At 40.9% G+C, this 15,456-nt stretch overlaps 1 protein-coding gene across 1 annotated transcript; it reads left to right on the forward strand.

Annotated features, from left to right (window-relative positions):
• The first annotated feature begins 2,917 nt into the window (after nucleotides 1-2,917).
• LOC119278557 (glucan endo-1,3-beta-glucosidase, acidic isoform-like) lies at nucleotides 2,918-4,300 on the forward strand. The gene is made up of 2 exons (XM_037559887.1): nucleotides 2,918-3,043; nucleotides 3,130-4,300. The coding sequence occupies exons 1-2, from the start codon at nucleotides 2,968-2,970 to the stop codon at nucleotides 4,056-4,058; spliced, it is 1,005 nt and encodes a 334-aa protein (XP_037415784.1). The 5' UTR covers nucleotides 2,918-2,967; the 3' UTR covers nucleotides 4,059-4,300.
• The last annotated feature ends 11,156 nt before the right edge of the window (nucleotides 4,301-15,456 follow it).

A 15,456-nucleotide genomic window follows, 5' to 3' on the forward strand; every position in this document is an offset into this window, starting at 1 on the left:
CTAGTAATTGATTATCAGTGAAGGTCAACCCTTTTGACCCGCCACTGGTAATCATTACCAGTTGTGATTACCATTGGCGGGCGTTTCCTTGGGCCCGCCACTATTTGTTTTTGCCATTTTTTGTAATGTTAGAATAAGTGTTTTAGGAATAGATCTATGGTCTATTTTTTCTATATTGTAACTATACCATTAAAAGTTGCATGTAAAATTTTGGCAATATTTAGGTTTAAGTTTTTGTTGTTAGGGCAATAAATGAATTTCTGGTACTGAATGGAGGTAAACAATTTTGGTTTTCTAAGTGAAAATGAAGTCTAGAAAATATGAAACATGGCATGGAGTCATGGTATGACCTCTAGGCATTGTGTTTAATTTTTTTAGTGAGTTACAGAAAAGCTGTGATGTACTTCACTTAGAAATTGAAGCATCTTCGGGGAAGAAACTAGGTTTCAAGAGGGAATGAGCAATTTTATATGTGAAGCGACCGCTGTTCGCCAGTTGGACTTGAGATTGTTTTCACACTCAACATACACCATTACATGTATCATGTCAAAATTTGGCATTTTTTGGGTCTGTTTGCTATATTTATGCCATTAAATGCATTCCTAGACTTTTAATTAATGCAATTCAAATTTGAACTATAGGTACATGTCATAATTGTTAGGAACGGGCTGAAAAAATCTTATTGGTGACACATAGTGTATTTTTAGGCCTTATGTAAATGTAATGAAATAGAATGAATCCCAGACACCAGGTGACCGAGACACACACCAACATGGTGGTTATTTAGATTTCAATTCCAAAAGATTCAAACAAATCATGAAAATCATGAAACTTGTAAGAAAATGTTGTTATGATATGACCAATAGGTGATGCGATAAAATTTTGGGACTGTCCCACAATTATTTCAGTATACTGCTTACAAATTTGAATATAGCAAACAAGTCCCAGGAAGGAATGAGTCAGGTTTGCAAGTAACGTGACTGGCCTTGAATTTTTCTTACACCCCGCATACACCATTACATGTATCATGTAAAAGTTTGGCATTTTTAGGTGTCTGCTTGTTATATTTAAGCCACTAAATGTATTTGTAGGCATTTCAATGGATATAATTCAGAACTGAATGTATGCAATAATTGTTATATATGGGTTGAAAAATATTATTGGTGGCTGTACGTTTAGCCCTTACAGAAGGAAATAAGAGGAGTCCAAGACACCACGCGGTCGAGACTCATGTTCACGATGCAAGCATGGACACTGATGCGAGCCGAAGAGTAGGCCATTTTATGGTTGTTTTTCCCATATGAGTTACCGGTTACATTATGATAAATGACTTAATGTTGTATTTGTACCCATACCTTTTTTTGTACATCGGTATAAAAGATCTTGTTTAATCTTCAAAAAGTTGCATGTTTTTTCTTTTCCCATTTGAAAGTTTTTTGTCAGCATTTTTTATTTCACAATTGACGACCGCTTCACAAAGCCGCTCAGGCCGACCCATGGCCCATGTTGAATGTGCATGCAGGTACACACCCTCCTCGGCCTATGTCAGGGCTTGAATATGCTTCTTTGGTATGTTGAGCCATCCCCAGCTGATCTCTTCCTTTTGCATTGTGGTAAATCCTATTTGGCGCTTATAGTGTCAAATTGAGTTCATTTGGCACGCGTCGCTCATACCCCTCACCATGGCGTCAAGAGTGGGTCGGCCCTTCACTTCGATAGTGGTCCGACCAATAGCGTTTTCTTTTGCACCGGTTTCGGGAAGCGATGGCTCAGTCTATTTTTTTCCCTTTTCTATGTTATCCTACTAGGTTTGTGTTTGGGTTTTTTTATTTTATTTTTTCCTTTATCATTTATCACTTTTTATTTGTCAAAATCCATGAATATTTTTTTTAAAATTCTTTATTTTTTGAATTTTCCTAAATTTTAATTCGTAGATTTGTTTGTAGATTTTTGAAAATTCATGATATTTTTAATTTGTGAACATTTTTCCAAGTTCACAACGAATTTTAAAATTCATAAATATTCTTTCAAATTGGTGAACATTTCTATAAATTCACCGATTATTTAAAGACATGAACATACTTTAGTTCACGGACCATTTCAAAATTAGTAACAGATTTTTTTTCATAAAACAGTGAACCAGTAGTAACAGAGAAATAATAAAAAAGAACAGCGTGCATCGAAGGCGCGAGTGGAGTAACGAGCGAACAACGCAAACTAGGGACCTTATTGCACCGCCGCCCATGCGGCGTGTGGTACCGACAATTTTCTCAAAATAAAATAAAATAAAAGTGTGGCTAGGTCTCAGTGAAGTGACATAACGTGAAAGAAAAAACTGAAAAAAAATTGCACTTAAGGCTGAGACTTAACAAAGTCTCAGTTGACTAAGACTTAAAGAAGACTCATAAAATAAATTAGCGCTTAAGGCGCTGTAGAGGAGCTCTCGGACTATGCTACCACTCGGTTTCCTCTTCGGCTCGCATCGGAACTGGAACTGGTGTCCATGCTTCCAAAACCATTACCATCAACCATAGAACATGCCAACTAAGTCCAGTCAAAAGGATGTACGTATATCCTACGTACACTGGAATTCCACGCCCCGGACGACGAAGCACAGCTGTTTCCCCCGAGTGCTGTGTACGCACTCGCCGCGATTGGTGGACGAGCTCGCCGTCGCCGGCGCGCGCGTAGCTTACGGGCGATGTTTTGCGCCGAACCAGATCGTGACCTTGGCACGCATTCCATTCCACGTACGAGGCCAGAGCAAACGTCTACGTACCGTGCCAGCAGCGCTGGAAAACGGGAGCTGGCACCGGCGACCGATTGCCGTGCCAAACTGCCTAATTGCATTACATCCTGCTTGTGTTGGGCGTATAAATAGGGGGTGAATGTTTGCTTCATTTCATGCACGTACGTACCCCTACTGGTGCAGAGTTTAGGAAGATCTTAGCTGCACTGCTGGTGGAGATGGCAGGGAATCGTGCCTGCATGTTTTCGGTGGCGTTGGCCCTTCTTGGAGTGCTCCTGGCATCCATTCCTACAAGTAATTCCCTTCCCTTCAGATCATCTATCGGTGAGCAAGCTAGAGTACTAACTTCGGTTGCGCGTTTCACTGTTGGAAACACACAGCGGTGCAGTCCATCGGCGTGTGCTACGGAGTGAACGGCGACGGCCTGCCCTCGGCCAGCGACGTCGTGCAGCTCTACCAGTCCAACGGCATCACCGGCATGCGCATCTACTTCCCGGACGCCAACGCCCTGCAGGCCCTCAGCGGCAGCAACATCGGCCTCATCGTCGACGTGGCCAACGAGGACCTCGCCTCCCTTGCCTCCGACCGCTCCGCCGCCACCGCCTGGGTCCAGACCAACGTGCAGGCCTACCAGGGCCTCAACATCAAGTACATCGCCGCCGGTAACGAGGTGGGCGACCAGGGCGGCGACACGGGGAACATCCTCCCGGCCATGCAGAACCTCGACGCCGCACTCTCCGCGGCCGGGCTCGGCGGCATCAAGGTGTCCACGTCGGTCTCGCAGGGCGTGACCACCGGGTACCCTCCCTCCCAAGGCACCTTCTCCGCCGGATACATGGGTCCCATAGCGCAGTACCTGGCCAGCATCGGCGCCCCGCTGCTCGCCAACGTGTACCCCTACTTCTCGTACGTGGACAACCAGGCCCAGATCGACATCAACTACGCGCTCTTCACGTCGCCGGGCACCGTGGTGCAGGACGGCGCCAACGCGTACCAGAACCTGTTCGACGCCCTCGTCGACACGTTCTACTCCGCGCTGGAGAGCGCCGGCGCCGGGAGCGTCAACGTGGTGGTGTCGGAGAGCGGGTGGCCGTCCGCCGGCGGCACGGCGGCGACCACGGACAACGCGCAGACGTACAACCAGAACCTGATCAAACATGTCGGACAGGGGACGCCCAAGAGGCCCAGTGCCATCGAGGCCTACGTGTTCGCCATGTTCAACGAGGACAAGAAGGGCCCGGCTGAGATCGAGAAGCACTTTGGGCTCTTCAACCCGGACAAATCGCCGGCTTACCCCATCAGTTTCTAGAAGGCGGGACACATCTATACGCGTACGTACGTAGCAAGACAACAAGCATTTCGTTGCTCAGCTAAAATAAACTACTGCGGGCTTTGTACTTGAAAGACCAACACCATTTTGATGTAGAATGCGAGCATCATGCTTTGCATGGATGGCGGAAAAGGTCCCAAATTATTTGGATGACGAAAACGCTCAAATTATTCAACGGAGACAAACAATAAGAGGCACATTGGCAATATTGTGATCTTTCATTTACCACTTCTTTCTGGCGAGCCCTCGGTGCCAGTTGGGTAATAATTTCACTGGATCAACCGTTTCCTTGGCTTTTGGATCTGGATAAGTCACAATCCTAGGCCGTCTTATGCTGGCAACAGAAAACTCACACATGCAACATTTCTCTTGTATGTTTGCAACATCGCTACAACATTTTCCATTGTGATGCTTTGGGTTGTTCACCTGGAAAAATCTCTGGCACATTCCATTAGTTTCTAATAGGGACACATCAATATGTACATACCTCGACCTTTACATAGCAAGATAAGTAGCTTTAGCTTGCTTAGTCTACTGGAATAAGTCATCTCTATTGCAGAATGCATGCGAAACATCATGTGATTTGCATGGATGGTAAAAAAAATGCTCAATTTATTCAAGGGAGCTCTTATATATATGTAAAACGACTGAAATGTTTGTTAGTTTGCACCCATTACACTACCGTAATCTAACCGCCCTCCTTCTTCTTCCACCCCAGCTCTTGTTCTACCTCAGGAAACAGAAAACGAGGGCTCCCCTCAGCCCTTCTTCCTCTCGCATTCAGCTAACCTTCCGTCCTCTCCTCTGGCTGTGACATCATGCCTCTCTGCCGCTTGCGGCAGCATCCCCACCTTCACGGAGGAAGTTACCTAATCTGAGTGGTGGCCATCGCTAAAAGCACTTCCCTCCACCTGCGCATGTTAACCCTCGGGCTCGTCTTCGACAACGATGTGGTGGCCGGTTGCATCGTTGCCGGCTCCGGCTGGTTCGGCCTTGGTGCCTCAGTGACCCATCTATGTTGTTATTCCCCTCCCCAAATCGATTGAAGCTTCTGAAATTTCTAGAATCTTGATGAATAGCAAAACTGATTATTTAACCAAGAAAAATAACAAGAGACAAAATCTTTACATGTCCTCTTTGTATAATGCAAAAATCACAACTGTCTGGAAAGTTCGGGTAAGAAAACAGAAGGCAAAATGGCATGTGTGATGACCCTTATAACATTTCCAATGAGGACCTTGCGCTATATTGTCCATATCACCCAAACTTCATCCAAACGCCTAGACGAATGAGTAACAAAAGCTCAATTTCTAGTCCGCATTTCCACTGGTTCCCCTTGCCCCCGGTGGCCTTTTGGTATTAGGATGCGATGGAAACCACAGATCAACAGTGAAGTGTAGTTAAATATTTTTCTTGATGTTAGTTTTCTGTGTATGGTGAAGGCATTTTAATAGACGAGGTAACATCACACAGAAGATGCCATGGAATGGAGCAGATATTTCTCAACGTGGCATACTGCAAAGTCAGGAAAAATATGTTACTAGCTGCAAATTGAATCAATCAATAACATCTCACAAAGTATGACAGCCTTATCGCCTTTAAGATTGACATACATACATGGCAACATCAGAAAGCATGATGATCCATCCCATGAATGTGTATGACGATGTGTGTTCCAAGAAAGCCATACTTAGTGGTAACCTGAGCAACACCAAATATATCACCACCATGGAGATGAGAGAGCTTTAACGGGGCGGGTGACGTAGAAAATGAAGAGGACCACAATAAACAATTTATTGCTACTCGGTCGCCCACAAAGAACCTGGCGGTGCTTACATGCCTAGCTAAATAAATTGGTGCACCATGGCCGAGTTACAAAAACCTAACATTTATTTATACTAAACTTTTGTACTTCTTTGTAATTACAAAATATATTATCCACATATGAGTTTGCTGTTATAGGTTCCGTTATGATTAGAAATTGTGTAATTATATTGCTAAATATTAATGTATACTATTCCTATTAAATCATTTTAACATTGGTCAAGAAATTTATTTCCACAAAAAATGAAGTGTATCTTATAGAGTGTTGGGTTTATTCATCTCTTTTTTGAGACAATTTCAGTTTTTTAATTTAACTAGATTGTTATCGATTAGAGAAAAAACAAGGTTGCATGTCTTCAAAGATAATTGAAGTGCATATATATGTTGCCTTTTGTCCATTATAGATTTGTTAAATATCATTATAGAGAGCACTAAAGGTGGACACGGTTTCTAGAATGCATTCATGTATATATTATGTGCAAGTAAATAAAAGGGTAATTATCTTCGTACTAAATATACAATTTTACAATATGAAAATATCTATTACTGTTTTTCCATGAATTGTTGTGTTGCTTGTTTACTAGTTCTTCGATGATCAAATATGTCTTTCATGCTCCTTTGTTCTAAAATCAACTGACAACACATGCATACTTCACATTTGGTCTTGAATTAGCATCATTTAGCTCAACTTGCATCAAATGCATCTAGTTTTTTTCTTGTTTTGATAAGTTTGTATAAAAATGCTTTCTTTGTACCTTGTAAAACATTAGCACTTGTAAGAGGTACACGTGGAAATTTGTGCATCGTCTTTTGTCTTGGTTCGATCCGCGGTCTGTATTCAACCTCTCAAATATTGATGACTTGCACAACACACCATAACTCGCTCAACAACAAACAAAGAAATAAAAATTTATGTGATAAGATTTTACTTTGAAAAATAAAATAATGTGATACACAATTTGTCCATATTTGTTGGCTCTACTATGATATATTCAATATCTTCAGTACATACAAACTGTCCCTCTAATGAGAGGCTTGATTATCAATATTGCACTGGTCTAGAGTAGGCTCTTTGTTTGTGACTAGTTATCCCACACCTTTTGCACCAACGAGTCAATAAATTAGCTTTGATACCCAACAAGAATTTTGCAATCTTAGAAGCTTAAAAATTAAGATTCAAGTTATCGGGCTCATGATTCAACATTGGTGAGGACCTAGGAGGCACACTTGTCTTTTGGCCAATACCATGTCCATATGTATGTATCATTGCATTTCATGGAAAAGGTGTAATTGCGTTTTTTAAAAATGATGGTGGATGTTGTTTTACTTCGTTATATATGTGAGGGTCTAAATAAGGAGTGGTATTTTTTACTCTTGAGCTCCATGCAACACTTTATTTTTAAAATTCGAAGATTGTAATGTCCCAAACAATAAAAAAGGATTCCATAATGTGCATATTAGAATGCAATATATAGTGGAAAAAGGCACACACGTTGACTCAAGACAAGCATTGGTAGCACTAGCTGCAGATGTAGAACATAATGTTAAGTTTTTCTACAAAATTCGCAAGCAGAACCATTTTCTTGTTAATTTTTCCCATAAATAGTTATATTTTGGCATCCTCACCTAAAAGGTTTTTTTTGCATGTAAGAAGTTTTTCTAATTGCTTCAACATAAAGTTCTAGCTCACTAGAGCTCTTGAGACATTATATATTTATTTTTAAATTTGTAAACATTTTCTTTAAATTGTAGTCATATTTCTAGCCATTTGTTAAGAAATCAACTATCTTAGCCTAAGTTTCCAGCTATAGATAAATCAGGATACACAACAAATCTCTTAGGCACAATGTCTCTATAACTTTAGGCGGTTCGCTTTTAACGTTTAGAATATATTTGGTTTTATCCAATGTTTTACTCTAACGAACATTTGGCCAGCCAATATTTTGGTCAAGCTTTTGCTTGCCCATGAGTTGATTAAAATTGGCTAAAAGTTAAACTATAGTTGCTAAATAGTCATGTGAAAATCAATATATTGGCAACCATCCAAACAAGCACCAAACCTTTGGTTATGACCAAATAAACAGTGCGGAATGGTTTTCCCTCAAAAGTTTTTCCAATAGGGTAGTGATTGGTAATCATCCAAACATTTCCTTAACCTTGTTAGTAGGTGTGTTTGAGGGACGCACCAAATGAGGCCATAAGAGCATCTACAATAGGACTCCCCACTCCTCCCAGAAGTTTGTACAGACAACCTGGACACTGTTTGGACCAAATATGCACCCACCTGAACCCCCATAGCCAGCCCATATGTCAGGCTGTTCAAAATGCTCACACCCGACCAATCGCGCGAAGATGCGCCATGTCGAGGAACTTTTGCGACACTGAGGCACGTCGCGTTATTTTACTTACAAAGGAGTAGTACCTGGAGGTGCCAGAGGAGGAGGAGGAGGAGGCAGAGGCGGGTATGGAGCTTGAACCCGATGGATTCGAGATGGAGGAGGCATAGGAGCAGTCCACCTCTTCCAAGTTGTTGGAAATATGCCTTAGATGCTTTAATAAAATTATTATTATTTGATTTCCATGTTGATAATTAAATTTATATTTCTGTGCTATAATTCCAAATGTGAGATTTAGGTAAAAACCTATTTGCATGTATGAAAAGATAAACACCAATCAGGTCCCTATACTCAACTCTCTAGACTAGATCATGTATTGTTGATGACTCTATTTTTCTAACCATGAGCATTGTTAAGGTAACAAGGATGTTAACAACAACAAGAACACATTGTTTGACTAACTATGATGTTGGATCAAACCAACTTATGAAAAACCATAAGATCACGTCGCTAATATGTTGTCGGTATTTTTGTATAAAGTGTTAATGATTACTTATGTCCTTAGACTATGTGAATGACACCATAGTTATGGTGGAGGGCTCCGCGTCCGACATCACCAACCTAAAGTTCCTCCTCCTGTGTTTCCAACAGATGTCTGGGCTCACCATTAACTTCTATAAGAGCGAAGTGATGGTCCTTGGCTACCCTCTGGAGGAGGCGTTGTCCATTGCGGACCGGCTGAACTGCCGCTTGGGTTGCTTCCCCACAACCTACCCGGGGATACCCATTAGTGACTCCAGGCTCACCGTGGCTGATCTCCGCCCGACGGTGACTAGGATGCAGCACCGGGTCGAACCTTGGCGGGGACGTTGGCTGTTGAAAGCGGCCAGGGTGATTCTAATCAACTCCTCGCTTGCTAGCCTTCTCTGGTTTCTCATGAGCTTCTACAGCCTCCATGAGACCCTCCATCAGGAGGTCGCTAAATACCAGTCGAGGTTCTATTGGGCGGGGGAGGGAGACAAGCAGAAGTATCACATGGTGAGCTGGCCCGACATTTGCAAACCCAAAGACCAGGGTGGCCTTGGGATCCTGTCATCTCGTAGCATGAACATCGCTCTCCTGACCCGCTGGCTGTGGCGCATCGCCAATGGGGAGGGAGGCCTCTGGCTTACCATCATCTGTAATAAATACCTTAGGGGCCAACCTCTGGCCTTTTGCCAGCGTATGGGTGGATCCCAGTTCTGGCAGTTCGTGATCCGTCTTCTGTCCGTCCTCCGCATCGGTACGTCCATCTCTGTTGGCTCCGGGTCCTCGACCCTGTTCTGGTTTGATCGATGGCTAGGAGACTCCCCCTTGGCTGTGCGATACCTAGATCTCTTTGCCATTGTGGCCGACCCTCGGGTCTCTGTCGAGACGGACCTTATTGACTTAGGACGTCTTGCTTTCCGTCGCCCCTTCGGCCCCCTCAAGGTGGCTGGTTGGGACTCCCTCCTCCAAGACGTGGCCTGCTACGTCTTGAGCTTGCGTTGGTTTTCCTTGAAGAGGAAAGGGTGATGCAGCAATAGTAGCGTAAGTATTTCCCTCAGTTTTTGAGAAACAAGGTATCAATCCAGTAGGAGGCTCGTGAAAAGTCCCACGCACCTACACAAATAAACAAAGAAGTCGCAACCAACGCAATAAAGGGGTTGTCAATCCCTTCACGACCACTTACGAAAGTGAGATCTGATAGAGATAGTATGATAAGATAAATATATTTTTGGTATTTTATAATATAGATTGGAAAAGTAAAGATGCAAATAAAAGTAGATTGAAAGCTTATATGATAAAAGATAGACCGAGGGGCCATAGATTTCACTAGTGGCTTCTCTCAAGATAGCATAAGTATTACAGTGGGTGAACAAATTACTGTCAAGCAATTGATAGAAAAGCGAATAATTATGAGATTATCTAGGCATGATCATGTATATAGGCATCACGTCCGCGACAAGTAGACCGACTCCTGCCTGCATCTACTACTATTACTCCACACATCGACCGCTATCCAACATGCATCTAGAGTATTAAGTTCATAAAGAATAGAGTAACGCATTAAGAAAGATGACATGATTTAGAGGGATAAACTCATGCAATATGATATAAACCCCATCTTTTTATCCTCGATGGCAACAATACAATACGTGCCTTGCTGCCCCTGCTGTCACTGGGAAAGGACACCGCAAGATTGAACCCAAAGCTAAGCACTTCTCCCATTGCAAGAAAGATCAATCTAGTAGGCCAAACCAAACTGATAATTCGAAGAGACTTGCAAAGATAACTCAATCATAAGTAAAAGAATTCAGAGAAGATTCAAATATTTCTCATAGATAAACTTGATCATAAACCCACAATTCATCGGATCTCGACAAACACACCGCAAAAAGAGTTACATCAAATAGATCTCCACAAGAGAGGGGGAGAAAATGGTATTGAGATCCAAAAAGAGAGAAGAAGCCATCTAGCTAATAACTATGGACCCGAAGGTCTGTGGTAAACTACTCACAACTCATCCGAAGGGCTATTGTGTTGATGTAGAAGCCCTCCATGGTCGATTCCCCCTCCGGCGGAGCACCGATGAAGGATCCAAGATGGGATCTCGCGGATGCAGAAGGTTACGGCGGTGGAAATTGTGTTTCGTTGGCTCCCTGGATGTTTTCAGGGTACGTGGGTATATATAGGAGGAAGAAGTACGTCGGTGGCCGCCCGAGGGGCCCACGAGATAGGAGGGCGCGCCCTCCACCCTCGTGGCCGCCTCGGCTGCTTCTTGGCTTGCACTCCAAGTCCTCTGGATCACGTTTGTTCCAAAAATCATGCCCCCGAAAGTTTCATTCCGTTTGGACTCCGTTTGATATTCCTTTTCTTTGAAATACTGAAATAGGCAAAAAACAACAATATGGGTTGGGCCTCCGGTTAGTAGGTTAGTCCCAAAAGTTATATAAATGTGTAAAATAAAGCCCATAAACATCAAAAACGGGTAATATAATAGCATGGAACAATAAAAAATTATAGATACATTGGAGACGTATCAAGCATCCCCAAGCTTAATTGCTGCTCGTCCTCGAGTAGGTAAATGATAAAAATAGAATTTTTGATGTGGAATGCTACCTAGCATAATTCTCAATGTAATTTTCTTTATTGTGGCATGAATGTTCAGATCCAAATGATTCAAAATAAAAGTTTAGATTGACATAAGAAATAGTAATACTTCAAGCATACTAATAAAAGTAATCATGTCTTCTCAGAACATCGTGGCTAAAGAAAGTTCATCCCTACAAAATCATATAGTTAGGTTATGCTTCATTTTCGTCACACAAAAACGTTCCCAAATACTACACCCCCGATGACAAGCCAATCAATTGTTTCATACTTAAATAATCTCAAACCTTTTCAACATTCATGCAATACATGAGCGCAAGCCATGGATATAACACTATGGGTGGAATAGAATATGATAATGGGGATTGTGTGGAGAAGACAAAAAGGAGAAAGTCTCACATTGACGAGGATAATTAACGGGCTATGGAGATGCCCATCAATTGATTTCAACATGAGGAGTAGGGATTGCCATGCAACGGATGCACTAGAGCTATAAATGTATGAAAGCTCAACAAAAGAAAAACTAGTGGGTGTGCATCCAACTTGCTTGCTCACGAATACCTAGGGCATTTTGAGGAAGCCCATCGTAGGAATATACAAGCCAAGTTCTATAATGAAAAATTCCCTCTAGTATATGAAGGTGACAACATATGAGACTCTCTATATGAAGAACATGGTGCTACTTTGAAGCACAAGTGTGGAAAAAGAGATAGTAACATTGCCCCATTTTTTTTTCTTTTGGCCTTTCCTTTTTTTATTTTTGGCCTTTCTTTTTTTTCTTTTTTTCTTTAGCCTTTCTTTTTTTTCTTTTGGCATTTCCTTTTTTTTCTAGGGACAATGCTCTAATAATGATGATCATCACACTTTTATTGATTTACAACTCATGGATTACAACTCGAAACTAGAACAAGATATGACTCTATATGAATGCCTCCGGCGGTGTACCGAGATGGGCAATGAATCAAGAGTGACATGTATGAAAAATTATGCAAAGTGGCCTTGCCACAAATACGATGTCAACTGCATGATCATGCAATGGCAATATGATAAAAGTAATGCGTGTCATGATGATAAATGGAACGGTGGAAAGTTGCATGGCAATATATCTCGGAATGGCTATGGAAATGCCATAATAGGTAGGTATGGTGGCTGTTTTGAGAAAGATATAAGGAGGTTTATGTGTGATAGAGCATATCATATCACGGGGTTTGGATGTACCGGTGAAGTTTGCACCAACTCTCAAGGTGAGAAAGGGCAATGGACGGAACCGAAGAGGCTAGCAATGATGGAAAGGTAAAAGTGCGTATAATCCATGGACTCAACATTAGTCAAAAGAACTCATATACTTATTGCAAAATTTAGAAGTCATCAAAAACCAAGCACTACGCGCATGCTCCTAGAGGGATAGATTGGTAAGAAAAGACCATCGCTCGTCCCCGACCGCCACTCATAAGGATGCACAATCCAAGGACACTTCATGTTTCAAATTTGTTACACAACTTTAACCATACGTGCATGCTACGGGACTTGCTAACTTCAACACAAGTATTCTTTAAATTCAATAATCACCCAACTAGCATGACTTTAATATCACTACCTCCATATCTCAAAACAATTATCAAGTATCAATTTGATCATAGCATCCAATTTACTTCCTATGATAGTTTTTATTATACACAACTTGGATGCTCATCATTCTAGGACCAAATTCATAACCATAGCAAATACCATGCTGTTCTAAGAGACTCTCAAAATAATATAAGTGAAGCATGAGAGACTAGCAATTTCTACAAAATTAAGCCACCGTCGTGCTCTAAAACATATAAGTGAAGCACTAGAGCAAAAACTATCTAGCTCAAAAGATATAAGTGAAGCACATAGAGTATTCTAATAAGTTTCAATCAAGTAGTATTCTCCCAAAAGGTGTGTACAGTAAGGATGATTGTGGTAAACTAAAAATCAAAGACTAATATCATACACAACGCTCCAAGCAAAACACATATCATGTGGTGAATAAAAATATAGCTCCAAGTAAAGTTACCAATGAACGAAGGCGAAACAGGGGATGCCTTCCCGGGGCATCCCCAAGCTTAGGATTTTGGCTATTCTTGAATATCTTGGGGTGCCATGGGCATCCCCAAGCTTAGGCTATTGCCACTCCTTATTCCATAGTCCATCAAATCTTTACCCAAAATTTGAAAACTTCACAACATAAAACTCAACAGGAAATCTCATAAGCTTCGTTAGTGAAAGAAAACAAAACCACCACATAAGGTACTGTAATGAACTAATTCTTTATTTATATTGGTGTTAAACCTACTTTATTCCAAGTTCTCTATGGTTCATACCACTTAATACTATCCATAGATGCATCAAAATAAGCAAACAACACACGAAAGACAGAATCTGTCAAAAATAGAACAGTCTGTAGCAATCTGTAACTAACGCAAACTTATGGAACTCTAAAAATCCTACCAAAATAGGAAGTCCTGGACAATTTTTCTATTTATCTACAGCAAAAAGAATCAATGCAAAAGCACGTTTCTGTGATTTATTGAATTTTTTTCTCGTGAGCTCAAAGTTTTTGTTTTTCAGCAGAATCAAATTAACTATCATCATAGGTTATCCTATAGGTTCTACTTGGCACAAACACTAAATAAAACATGAAAACACATATAAACAGAAGGTACATGCAAAAATTATTACTAAACATGAACAGAAACAAAAAACACAAATAAAATTGGGTTGCCTCCCAACTAGCGCTATCGTTTACGCCCCTAGCTAGGCATAAAAGCCAAGATAGATCTAAGTAGTGCCATATTTGGCACTCGATTCATAAGTAGCTCACATGATAGATTCATAAGGTAATTTAATTTTCTTTCTTAAGAGAATCAACATCAAACGGAAGTCTATCAACGTTCCTAGCCAAGTCATCAACTTTGAGCAATTTTTCTTCAAGCAAAGCATCAAAATTCTTTTGAGAGATCATAAGTTCTTTCACACTATTCTCAAAATCAGAGGGCAATTTATTAAAATTACCATAAGAATTATTGTAGGAATTTACATAATTATTAGAGGAATTACTAGGGAACAGTCTAGGATTAAAGGTTCCTCTATAAGCATTGTTTCCAAAATTATTCCTACCAACAAAATTTACATCCATAGATTCATTTTATTCTCAATCAAGGTAGATAAAGGCATATCATTGGGATCAATAGAAGCACTCTTAGTAGCAAAAAATCTCATAAGTTCATCCATATTTCCACTTAAAACATTAATTTCTTCTATAGCATGCACTTTTTTACTAGTAGATCACTCGGTGTGCCATTGAGAATAATTAGCCATAATATTATCAAGAAGTTTTGTAGCATCTCCTAAAGTGATTTCCATAAACGTGCCTCCCGCGGCCGAATCTAAAAGATTTCTAGAAGCAAAGTTTAATCCGGCATAAATTTTTTGTATGATCATCCATAAATTCAAACCATGAGTAGGGCAATTGCGAATCATCAATTTCATTCTTTCCCAAGATTGGGCAACATGCTCACGATCAAGTTGTTTAAAGTTCATAATATCGTTCCTAAGAGTGATGATCTTAGCGGGAGGAAAATACTTAGAGATAAAAACATCTTTGCACTTGTTCCAAGAATCAATACTATTTTTAGGCAAAGACGAAAACCAAAATTTAGCACGATCTCTAAGTGAAAACGGAAATAACTTCAATTTAACAATATCATTATCCGTATCTTTCTTCTTTTGCATATCACACAAATCAACAAAGTTGTTTAGATGGGTAGCGGCATCTTCACTAGGAAGGCCGCGAATTGATCTTTCATAACAAGATTCAGGAAAGCAGTATTGATTTCACAAGACTCAACATCATTAAGAGGAGCAATCGGAGTACTAAGGAAATCATTATTATTGGTATTGGAGAAATCACACAATTTGGTATTATCTTGCGCCATGGCAACAAGTAATCCAACACACAAGCAAACAGAAAAGAGGCAAGCGAAAAAGAGAGGAGAAGAAGATTGGGAATGAGAGGGCGAATAAAACGGCAAGGGTGAAGTGGGGGAGAGGAAAACGAG

This window comes from Triticum dicoccoides, chromosome 3B, assembly GCF_002162155.2.
Source record: "Triticum dicoccoides isolate Atlit2015 ecotype Zavitan chromosome 3B, WEW_v2.0, whole genome shotgun sequence".
NCBI lineage: Eukaryota > Viridiplantae > Streptophyta > Magnoliopsida > Poales > Poaceae > Triticum > Triticum dicoccoides.

Coding starts and splice junctions, on each gene's coding strand:
- LOC119278557 (XM_037559887.1), top strand. CDS start 2,968: ATGGCAGGGAATCGTGCCTGCATGTTTTCGGTGGCGTTGGCCCTTCTT. Junction 3,044..3,129: donor CCTGGCATCCATTCCTACAA/GTAATTCCCTTC, acceptor GGAAACACACAG/CGGTGCAGTCCATCGGCGTG.